Source organism: Monodelphis domestica, chromosome 2, assembly GCF_027887165.1.
Source record: "Monodelphis domestica isolate mMonDom1 chromosome 2, mMonDom1.pri, whole genome shotgun sequence".
In the NCBI taxonomy this organism is placed as follows: Eukaryota; Metazoa; Chordata; class Mammalia; order Didelphimorphia; family Didelphidae; genus Monodelphis; species Monodelphis domestica.
Window position 1 is genome coordinate 242,593,424 of NC_077228.1, and position 12,631 is coordinate 242,606,054.

Genomic DNA, 12,631 nt, shown 5'->3' on the forward strand with positions numbered 1-12,631 from the left:
AAGGAAAAGGACATCTATACTTTTAGAGATTGAAGTAACATTTGAGACTTTTCCTGAAGCCTCTTGGATTCTCTAAGGAGGAAGAAACTGCTTTTTCTCTCAAGAACATTGTAATATAGATGTAATAACTGTCAGGCAAGAGATCCTTCAATAAGAAATAGAGAAAGAATAGGAGAATAATAGCTGTTAATGATACACTCCTCTGGGGTACTGAATCAGGAATTGGTTGACCTGATAACAGCAATTATCTTTCTGGGGGCAAGTATCCAAGAAAATCTCCTAATGGATGAGTTTAGTCACTTTTGTGACTAATGTGAATTTCACTAATGTGAATTCCATGTATTCTTCCTTCTCTGATTAGTGACTGAGGAGGCAAACAGACAGATCTCAGGAACTCCAGCCACCATATATGCCCTAACTCCAACCTAGCTCGGGTCATTAGTATGATGTGCAAACCAACAAAGATAAAGCAATGGGCTAATGTAATTGGACTACATTAGGAAGGCAGAGCTTTCTTAAACAAGGATGTGAAAATCCGCTGTACTCTGTCCTTACAATATCTCATTTGGAAAATTCTAGAGGACTTATATGATGGCCAGGACAAGGCACCCATTTTGGTTAATGTCTTTGAGTTTAAGACATATAATCATCTGATGAAGGAACTGGGCATTATTTGGCTTAGAGAAAAGAAAAGAGGACCTAAGAGGGGACATGACAATTGTTTTCCAATTTTTGAAAGCCTTATCTTTTAGAAAAGGTTTTAGATTTGGTCTTTTTGGCAGTCGGTAGAAGGTACAAAGATTCTATTTAAGTTTGATGTTAGGGAAAACTTAACAATCAGCTGTTCAAAAGAGGGATGACTTGCCTCAAGAGGTAACAGTTACCTCTACTTAAAGCAGGTGCTTGCTAGGGATGGATAATGACAGTTCATTTCATGTATGGGCAAGAGATCCCTTCCACTCTTAAATTAATCATGTGATCTGTGTCATATTGATTATTTTGAGACTCTTGTGCATGGCACTGGTAAAGCAGATTAAAAGTCATTGCCTGAGACTACCAGAGACCTCAGAGAATTGGGAATAGAGGATATGAATAAAATTTCCCCCAAAAATGTACTTAATTTGTGAAGGAAAAACATTTTGTAAGGAGGGAAGACTGTAATGGGATCCCTGAACAGCTTCAGTAAATACTTAAATATTTTTGCTTGCTTCTAATTAAAGTTTGTGAAGGCTTAGGGTAAGTCTATTTGTTGGTCATAAGTCATCACTGTGATTTCCTTGTTTATCTGATGATCTGACTATGGAAGGTAGTCACCTAAGAATGAGGCCATTCTTAGACACAGATTTCAGGATGCCAAGCTGTGACCAATAAGCAGGAGTACAAATAAAGGTTCTTTCCTTATTCCTAGGGCTACAGTGACACTAGGAAGTGTCTTTTTTCCCTACCTCTGTGGTCATGGCCATGTGGCAACGAGGGCCAGGAGATTGCCTTTTGCGGAATTTCCTTTACTTTAACTGTTCTGCCCACCTCTAAGGCTTCTACAAGAATGGTTTCAGTTGTGTCTGTTGCAGAGGTGTCATCAAAGGTCATGCCCACCAGAGGAGCAGTAGCCAAATTACTGTGGTTCATTATAGGGGTCCATGACAGCATCTGGAATAGGAATGAAAAACACCAAGGGAAAATAGCATTGTGTGATTCAAGTATAAACAGCTTCAGGGAGTGTGACACCACTAGAGGTGCTGGCTATGGACTCAAATAGAAGCCTGGACCTTTGGGACCCAAAGGGGCTGTCTGCCCAACAAGGAGTTGCTCCTAAAGGAACTTGGCAAGGATTCCACAAAGAGAGCAAAGGACTTCCAGTGCCAGAAATTGTCAGGTTCTAGGGAAACTTTACATGTAGGTACCAGGAGAGAGTGTATCCCTAGTTTAGGGGAATATTTTATGTTCATTGTCTTGTTATACCTTTCCAGTAAATTCTTTTTCTAAAACCCAATAGCTTCTGGCTGACTAATTTTTCTTTTTTAAACCGTTACCGCCTATTCTAGAATTGATACTAAGTATCAGTTCCAGAGCAGAAGAGTGGTAAAGGCTAGGCATTTGGCATTACATGAGTTGCCCAGGGCTACACAGCTAGGAAGTATCAGGCCAAACTTGAACTAGGACCTCCCATGGCTAATAGTGGGATAAAAGAATTCTGGGGGCAGGGGAACAGTAATACTAAAAACTCAGCCTCAGAGTTAGCTCTAAATGCCTGAGGGAGAGTAGCTGCCTCCTTTCTGGAGACCTAACTTACCAGACCAAGTGCAGGATAAGAGTGAGAGGAGTAAACCTTAGAAGGAGCTCTATCAGGGAATATAATTTTGTCAACAACCCCAATAGCATTGTGAGGAAAGTATAAGCCTGTTACAGTTATGTAAATGTGCATTAATATCTATGTATATTGATCATATTTTAGACCTGGAAGGAACCTTAGAGGCAATGTAATTACTTCATTTAACAGATAAGAAAACTGAGACCCAGAGAACTGAACTGACTTGAACCTCCAAAACATGAATTTTTTCTGTTTGGGTCACAATGCCTCTCGAACTCTCTTGAGTAACAATAAAACTGTGTTTATTCTAAGTTCCTCAGTATTTCAACATGAATTAAAAATGAATAATTCCTAATTATTTTTTAGTTCTACAATAAGCTATGCCCAACCACTTTTCCATTTTCTTATTATATAGGCAATGAAGTAGTGCAGTGAAACAATGGTTCTGAAGTTTGAAAGACCTAAGTTCAAATCTGTCATTATATATATATATAACATGTGTGACCTTGGGCAAGCCATTTAATTTCTATCTTCATGTTTCCTTATCTGTAAAATAGGGATAATAGCACTATTTCCCTATCACTGCTTTCTATGTTAATGCCAGAAGTGGGGGGTTATGGAATTCCATCTCAGCACAAAAGATGAAAAACAGATTAGGCTTATTAGGACTACAGTTGTTTTCTCTACTCAGTTTCCTAAGGTTGAAACAAATGTACTTCCCACCTCAAATCCTTCCCTAGACATATGAGATATTTCTGACTACTAGGAAATGTCTCATGAATAGAGGCTTTTCCTGGACTAATGGTTCCACCTTATTCTCTGTTGCATGCTTCTCTTTTTCTACTTTAGTCAGGGTCAGTTCTAGGTCATCAATGTCTTTCTTAAGTGATGAACATTCATCTTCCAATTTCCTTTTCTTGGCTACTAATTCAGAATTTGTATCTTCTTCTTCCTCGAGTCTCTCACTTAGCTCCTTAATTTTAGCTTCCAGTTGAATCTTGCTCTTAATTAGCCCCTCACATCTTTCTTCTGCATTCATCAGATTTTCAGTTTCCTGAAAGAAAATTTCAGTGGTCATTTCAATTCCATTATCATTTTACATAACAAAAATACCTACAAGGTGTGGTTATGTTTTTCTCTAAAAACATAAAATCTGATAGCTAGGATAAGGTAGAACATGACACAAAAGAGAACATTTAATTGTGATCTCAAAACGTATCCTCAGTAAATAGCAGGGCAATTCTAGGTGTTTTCATTAAATAGAATGTAAGCTACTTGAGGGCAGGAATTATTTTATCTTTGTATTCCCTGCACCTTAGTACAACATCTGGCACATAATAAATGCTAAAATTAACCAATAATTCAATGATCATTCATTAAATGCTTATAATGTGCAAAATAGTATACTAAATGCTACAGGGAAGATACAAAGAGTGATAAGAAATGGTCCCTCCAAAAACTCACAATCTAGTAAGAGAAGTAAGGCACCCCCCCCAGATAACTTATTTATACAATTTAGACTGTAAAAGACAAAAAAAGTGTGATGACAGTAATATCAGATGAAGGAAAAATCAGTCCTGACAATAGGATTTATATAACTTTCTTGTGTGAGTGGGGCAACCAAAATAAACCAAGTAAACTTCAAAAGGAATTCAGGAAAACAAGTTCTCTTAAGGTACATTGCTAATTATTGCTGATGTTTTATCAGAAAGTTATCTCATTTCCTCTAAATGTTTTTAAAAGAACTGTTGCATTATTAAGTGATTTTATTACATTCAGGAGACTCTTTTTCCCCTCTAAGAACATATCTTTATAATGACTAGATATGGGAAAATGGATTTAAAGGAAAAGAAATTAACTTTTATAGCAAGGGAAAGCTATAATTGAATTTTCAGCATGAGGTTATAATGAACCATAACACTGTGTGGCCACTGGGTGGCACCATACTATCTTTGATAGAAGTAATTGCTGCTCATAATACAGTATCTAACATTTGTTCTATCTCTTTTTAGTGGAGGTTACAGGGAATAAAACTCACCTTCAGCTGTAATGAAATCTCTTTATTACAGCAGAGTTTAGGCCTTTCATGTCCCATTTACTTCTCTTCCTACAAACATTCAAGATTACCTGTGGACCCCTCAACTCTGCAGCCATTGTTGGTGATGTGATACTTCCCTATTTTTCTCATTATTCTCCATCAGAATCTACTTACTGTCTGGACTTGAAGCTGAAGATCATTCTTTTCCTGCAGCAAGGAGACCATTTTCTCCTCCAGCTCTTTCCTTTTAGCTTCAGATTTAGCTAAGTCTTCCTTGGCTTTCATAAAGTCTTCCTTCATAGTGGCCATCTCCTTCTCAGTTTCAGCACTCTTGAGTAGGGGTTTGATCTTAAAGAATAGATTCATCCAGGGCCAATGCTTGACATTCATGAATGCTCGAATGTTGTACTGGATGCAAAAGATGGAATCTCTGTGAATCAATTAGGACAGAGCTTAATGAAACAGTGATACCTGTTTTATGCATTTGTCCCCCAAATAACATTATCCTCTTAACCACAATGTACCGTTGTTGAATACATTGTTGAATATGTAAGAATAGCTGTAAGCTACTGGAGTACTAGGGCTGTTATTTTATTTCATCTTTGTATTTTCAAATCTTGCAAAATGCATTGCACAGAATAAATGCTCAATGTATGTTTGTTGAACTAGATTGAGCTTATATCCAAAGTTATAGACCTAGTGTTCTGGCCATATTTTTCAAATGAAGTGGGGGTGGAGAGGGGGAGAGGGGGGGGAGGAAAGATAAAGAGAGAGAGAGAGAGAGAGAGAGAGAGAGAGAGAGAGAGAGAGAGAGAGAGAGAGAGAGAGAGAGAGAGAGTTCTTTTGCTAATATTAAAGAATAAAGAATAAACACCTGGGCTATAAAGCAAATAATGCCTTGGAGAACAAACTTCCAAGGTCCAAGCAAGTGGTGATGATTCATTTACTGAGAAGAAAATATTTTCAGCAAGAAGAATGGAGTCATCCTTAAGGAGGGAAAATAGATCCTTTACCTCATTTCTAACATTTTCTTTAATTTCTTTCGTATCAGGTAACCTCTGCACAAAGCCTGGGTATGGGTAATAAGATTCACTAACTTCTCATCTCTCATCTCTTCCAACAATCCCAGAAGACCAGCTTTGAAAAACACCTGTAGATTTGAGGGTAAGAAATAGAAGAGATTTCTCATCATGTCACAATCACAGGGTTCTATTCTCTTCTTTTTTCCTGGGAAATAACAGTGTACTTTCAAGCATGAATTGACTTTTCCTCTCTGCTATGTTTCCCAATTCTTTGTGCATTTTGGTTAGAGACTCTATTTTTTTTTTTTGGACCATCAACACCATTCCTCTCAAAAAACACCTGCTTTTTTTTTTTATTTCCCTCATTTACCCCTCCATCTCTGAGATAGGAATTCAATCTCGTTGGCTTCCCAAGACCAAGCTCTGTTAGTCTGAACTGAATCCAAGAGATCTTTTGGTTTTCTAAAGGAATATAGCAGCTTACTGTTTTGGTCTCCAGCTTCTTCCAAAGTGTCTCTACTCATACAGTTCGCTTCTCTTTCATTTCTTCCTTTTCTTCATTCCTATTTTTTTCCTGGCATTAATATCTGAAAATTACTGTTTTTCCTATATCGTTTAACTAAGTCCCTTTATATACTTTTTAGTTTTTTCCTTTGCCAATGTTCCTTTTACAGGATCACATATTTAGAGCTGGAAGGGACCTCACAGTCTATATAGCTCAAACATTTTATTTGACAGATGGAGCCCAGGAAGGTTAAGATTGCTCACAGTTGTATAGGTAACAAACATTAGAAGTAGTATTGCCTTTAGATATTCTGATTGTAGAGTCAATATTTTTTTTTTCCATTGCTACATACCATGTGTGGGTTGCAGGCTATAGAAGTAATTCCATTTAACTAGAATGAACAGAAGGGCACAATCTTTCTTCTTTTCCAATGGAGGCACTCAGGAAGTCTCATAGAAACATTTTAATTAATAAACATATAGTCTTCCTAAATGTTGTATTACATCTCTTTTCAGCAATACTTAAGGATAGTAATGGTTTTTACCTTTGTGTCGCCAAATCTGTATTGTTCATTATCCACATTAATGGAAGAAAGAAGCTTTTCAGAGGCATTCTTGCTGTCAATAAATTGCCCTTCAGGGATAGCACTGGCATTGAGGATTCTGTACCTGCAAAGAAAGAAAGAGGAATAAGGAAGGGAGGGGGAATAAGGCCATATAATCTGATTACCTCCAATACAATGGCCTTGAGACACTTCTACTGACTTAGTTTGTGGAAATGCAACTTTTGCTCAGTCCTATAGGTCTCAGAGTTTTTCATAAGGAGTCAAAGAGCCTCATTAAATAAATGTATGTTTATGGATGAGGGGACAAAATGATCTTTGCAAAATATCTATTTGTCTTGGTAAGAAGTAGACAGTTGGCGATACACTGTGGCACAATTGAATGTAATGAACTTCTCTACTAGCAGCAATGCAATGATCCAGGACAATTCTGAAGGACTTATGAGAAAGAACACTCTTCACACCCAGAGAAAGAATTGTGGGAGTAGAAACACAGAAGAAAAACAACTGCTTGATCACATGGTTCCATGGGGATATGAGTGGGGATGTAGATTCTAAACAATCATTTTAGTGCAAATATCAGTAATATGGAAATAGATCTTGATCAATGACACATGTAAAACCCAATGGAATTTGTGTGTTGGCTAGGGGAAGGGGGATGGGAGAGTAGGGAAGGAACATGAATCTTGTAACCATGGAAAATATTCTAAATAAATAAATTAAATAAATAAACTTTAAAAGAAATAAAAAAGTAGACAGTTGATCATTCTCTGTACCATATAGCTATCTGTATTATGAAGTTGCATTGATTTAGAATTTTTTCCTTCTTTTAAAAACCTTTTCTTGCTTTAGCAACAACTCTAAGACAGAAAGACAAGGGCTAAGCAAACATCTAGGAAGTATTTGAGGGTATGTTTGAATACAGAACTTCCCAACTCCAGACTTTATCTACTCTATCTAGGTGACTTTTTATTTATGCCATCTATCTATCTATCTATCTATCTATCTATCTATCTATCTATCTATCTATCATTAGTTTTTATTAAAACCCATACACCTGGCTACAAGGGAAAACTACCATCTAGGGTGTGAAGACTCAATACCTCTATCCTAGACACTGAGAAAATGAGCAATCAAGATACCCAGGTATAGCCCAGGTTCTGCTGTTAACTACATTAAAGAACCTTGAGTAAGTCCTTTAGTTTCTCCAGACCTCATTTTTTTTTCAACCAAAGTGAAATAATAGTGAAAATGCTTGGAAAATGTTTTAAGTGCTATAAAAATGCGAGGTTTATTATTATTTCCACCATGGCTATTGTTATTAATACTAATTTTCAAATAATACTATTATTTAATTGGTATTAAGGCAAAGAAGTATACCTTGTTAGAATCAGTTACCTTGTTAGGTTCTACTTAAAACTTTTAAAACTATCAATTAATATTCATTTTAATTTTTTAATATTTTGTTGATAACTTTTGTTTTTTATATCATAGTCATTTCTGCATAAAACACACCCCCTCCTTGTGAATCTGTCCATCTACAAAGAAAAACAACTGAGAATAACCAACAAATGCAGTGAATATATGACAGTATATACAATCTCTTGCACCCTCAGTCTCTGCTTTCTAAGGAAATGAGGAAATTAATTTTCTTTCTCTTTTCTTTGGAGCCAAGAATATACATGATTATACAAAGTTTATCTTTAAATATATTTTCTTAAAAAAGATAATACAAATGGGGTCATTAGATTTGACCTCATTTTAGTAGCCTTTTTTATATAGTCACCTTTATATATATATATATATTGTTTTCTTACTTTATTTTACTCTATATCATATCATATTTTATTTTATTTCTCTACTATTTTATATAAGTTTCCTCATCTCTCTGAATTGCTTTTATCTGTCATTCATAATACCATAAACTTCCCTTACATTCATATACTACAATTTATTCAATGACTCCCCACTTTGTTTCCAGTATTTATTCCCACAAAAGTTTCTGTTATGACCATTTGAGTAAATGTGCCTTTCTCCTTGTCTTTGACTTCTTTGGGATTTATGCCCAACAGTAGGATCTTTGAGTTAAATGGTATGAACAGTTTTAGGGACTTTAATAATTCAAAATTGTTTTCCAGAATGGTTGGACCAATTTAGAACTCTCCCAATAGCACATTAATGAGCCTATGTTAACACATCTCTCCACCATAAAAATTACTATTTTTGGTTTTGGTTTTTGATGTTGTTGATAATTTTCTGGATATTAAATGAAATCCGAGTTGTTTTAAATTTTATTTTTTATTAATAATTTGGAGCATTCTTTCATATTGCTATTGATAGGTTTCAGTTTTTATTTTGAAACTGCTTTGTCTATATTCTTTGACCATTTATTTATTGTAGGTCATATATATGTGTTTTATATGTAACCACTGTATATACAAGTGTATGTGCATGTGCATTATTTCTTTATAAATCATGTATATGACTGCCATCAGAGATATTTAATGCAAATATTTTTCTTATTAATAATTTTCTTTCTTATCCTAGCTACATCAGTTTCAGTGATACAAAAACAATTTAAATTTTGTTTAGTAGAAATTGCTAATTTTCTCTTTTTACAGTCTTTTAAACCCTTTGTTCAATCAAGAATTATCCACTTAGCAATAGATATGAAAGGAATTTTCATGCTTTTCCAATTTATCATAAAGCCAATTATATCTGTCTACATCTATTGAAAACTTATGGGTTATGGAATAAGCAAGAGGTGCTGAAGCATCTTCCTCCTAAATTTTCAGTGTGGGGATTTACACCTTGAAAATCAGCAAGCCCTACAAATAATGGTTCGGTTTATTGTTTTATTGATTGTCTAGATTTAAGAAAGTGATGAAAAAATTCATGTTGCCTAAATTTAAAAATGTGCAGGGGCAGCTAGGTGGTTTTATGGCTAGAGTACTAGGCCTGAAAAAGGGATCGCCTGGGTTCAAATGTGGCCTCAGACACTTCCTAACTGTGTGGCATTGGGCACACTTGATCCCAAGTTCCTAACCAGTTCTGGGTTTTAAAAAATATGTTGTATTTTTTGGGGGGGAGGTGGGGAAGCCAATTGTTAAAATATTTAACACTTCACCTCTGTCTGTAAGGAACTAGTATAAATCTATTTTCTGCCAAATTGCTTTCCAGTTTTCTCTATAGTTCTTGTCCTTCCCCTAGTAGTTCTTGAGCTTATTGAACACTGAGTTTTTAAAGTTTTATTGTTGTTCTTACTCAGTCTGTTTGATAAATCTACTTTTCTCCTTTTTAACCCATATAAAAATGATTTTCATGATTACTGCTTTATAATAATTTTGAGTCTATAAATGTATCCTCCCCATTCTTCTTTGTTTTATTGTTTTATTGAGATTTTAGTCTTGTTCCTCCCAATGAAATTTGCTATTATTTTGCTTACTATAAAGTAACTCCTTGGTCATTTGATTGCCATTATACTAAATGTTTGTTAATTTGGATAGTATCTTAGAATTGATACTAAATATCACTTACAAGGCAGAAGAACAGCAAGGGCTGGGCAATTGGGGACAAGTGATTTGACCAGGGTCATACAATTAGGAAGTGTCTTGAGGTCATGTTTGAACACAAGACTTTGTGTCCTCAGGCCTCACTCTATATCCACTGACCTTAGCTGTCCTATTTCTATTATGTCAAAATAGCTCAACCACGAGCAATGAACATCTTCCCAATTATTTAAGCTTTGCTTTATTTCTGTAAAATAAATTTTACAATTGTATTTAGATAAGTCTTGACCATTTTGGTAAAGTTGAATTCAGGACATTTTGGATATTTTGTAGCTATTTTGATTAAGATTTCCCTTCTGGGCTTTTGTTTTGCTATGTAAAGATGTTGGATAGGATTTGTATTCCTACATTCCAGAAAGTATAAATCATTTAGTTTGTTTTCTGACTTTCTTAAATTTTTTAAGTAAAACATCATTCCATCTTTTTTTTTTAATCCTTGCCTTCCATTTTAGAATTGAAACTAAGTATTGGTTCCAAGGTAGAAGAATGGCAAAGCCTGGGCAATTGGGGTTAATTGATTTGCCCAGGGTCACACAGCTAAGAAGTGTGTGAGACTAGATTTGAACGCAGAAACTCCAGCCTCTTCATCTGGCTCTCTATTTGTAGAGCTGCCTAGATACCCCTCTATCTTGCAAATAAGTTTAATTTGCCTCTTTTTTTGTCAGTAATGATTTAATTCCTTTTCCTTTTTTTATTGCTCTAGTTCTAACATGTTTATAACTATGGTAGATAATAGTGGGAAGAAGAGGGCAACCTTGCATTACTGTTTTATTTATTAGCAAGTTTCTGATAGTTGTTTATAGTAAATAATGCTAGCTTTTGGTATGTTGAACTGGAAAAACACAGAACTATTAAATAGTCAGAAAAACCACTCTTTAATTAAGGAGAGGGGTTCAACATAATTCCTCTCAGGCCTCCACACAGAGCCTCTCTCTCTCTCTCTCTCTCTCTCTCTCTCTCTCTCTCTCTCTCTCTCTCTCTCTCTCTCTCTCTCTCTCTCTCGATATAGATATCATAGAAAGGGTACTTTTATACCTATGGTGTTTAGGGTTGTATTTTTTTCCCCTCTCTCTCACAAATAAGTACAGTAGGGGTAGCCACTTCAGTGGACAGAAAGCCAGATCTGGAGACAAGAGGTCTTGGGTTCAAATCTAGTCTCAGATACTCAGATACTTCCTAGCTGTATGACCCTGAGCAAGTGACAACACCAATTGCCCAGCCTGTATCACTCTTCTGTTTTGGAACTGATTTGAATTCTAAGACAAAAGGGAAGGAATTTGAATAAATAAGTATAGTATTTTGTTACAGACTCTTTGGGCATCCATTGATATAATTATGTTGGTCTTCTTGCTTTTCATGATTTATATGCTAATGTTCCCTATACTCCTGTCATAATGACAGCTCATGTTTGCAGAATTCTTTAAGATTTACAAATTGCTTTCTTTGCAAAGATGATTTAAGCTAGTTAGGAAAAATCATATACAGGTAAGCATTACCTTGACTATCTAGTTCCTGCAATCTCCTGAACTATATCTCATGGGTCTCATGGAGCCTGGGCAGCATCAGAATTTAGGGTGCAATGTTTTGAGTTAAGAGATATTAGAGATCAGAGGTTTGTGAAAATGCTCTGTGTTCTGGGAACTGTTGTTTCTGAGCATCTGCAGAGATTGATCCTTAGTTTTTAGATTCAAGTGGATCAATGTATGTATAACAAAAATCAATTAAAGAAAACTCATGCAGTCTTTGAATCTTCATTCAGCTACATGCCTAAGAAGTATTTCCAGAGATAGTAAAAGAGAAGGTCTGTTTCAATTTGGAAAAGTTAAGAGATCAAGGGAAAAGGCTAAATACCGTTGTTTAAAATCTGCGTAGAGGATCCTGCTGGGGAATCCTTTCCTGCAAATTCTAATGCCCTCCAATACTCCATTACAGCGCAGCTGATGCATGACCAAGTAATGGTCCATCATACCTGGGAAAACAGGAATAATTAAGGGAGTTGCTTTGTGAGGAGAAGGCTGTGAAAGAAGAAAAATCTCTAGGTTGTTCAACATTTACCTGAAGGAAAAGAGGGAAGAAATGAGCACCAGAAAAGGGAAAAATAATCCTAAGGCAAGTGATATTTTGACTCTCCCATTCTAGGTTTGTCAATTAGGAGGTGAGGGAAGGAGGATGCAAGGTTCATTTGGACTGATACACATTGAATCTAAACATTCAACATTGATCTGTTCCAGTCAGTACCACTGTATGCATCAATTCTGAAGAAATGCAGAGGAGAAGTGCCTTTTAGCTCTAATAATCTATGATTCTATGAGTGATAGAAGTGGGTAGAGGATGAGAATTGAGGGGAAGGAAATAATAGCTAATGGCTTGTATTTGTATAGTGCTTTAAAGTTTGAAAATGTTTTTGTCTCATTTTCTCCTCCCAACAATCCTGGGCGATTTGTTGCTATACTTATCCCTATTTTACAGATGAGGAATCTGAGGCAAACAGTTATTTTTCCCAGATCATCCAGTTAGTAAGTGACTGGTATAGGATTTGAACCCATCAGCTTGCATATTCTGCACTCTTTCATCTGTCTCACAGGAAAATGATCTCTGCTTTTTACAGTAGTGCCTCATGTCTT

The 12,631-nt window shown here is 35.7% G+C and overlaps 1 protein-coding gene across 1 annotated transcript in view; it reads right to left on the bottom strand.

Annotated features, from left to right (window-relative positions):
• LOC100027255 (myosin-13) overlaps positions 1-12,631 on the bottom strand; it is an 85,704-nt gene that overhangs the window by 27,331 nt on the left and 45,742 nt on the right. The window contains exons 18-22 of the mRNA XM_016430758.2: positions 11,859-11,976; positions 6,421-6,544; positions 5,363-5,499; positions 4,524-4,779; positions 3,123-3,365 (exon numbers count right to left, since the gene is read on the bottom strand). Of these exons, the coding sequence (XP_016286244.2) occupies positions 3,123-3,365; positions 4,524-4,779; positions 5,363-5,499; positions 6,421-6,544; positions 11,859-11,976 (878 nt within the window). The remainder of the gene's footprint in view (positions 1-3,122; positions 3,366-4,523; positions 4,780-5,362; positions 5,500-6,420; positions 6,545-11,858; positions 11,977-12,631) is intronic.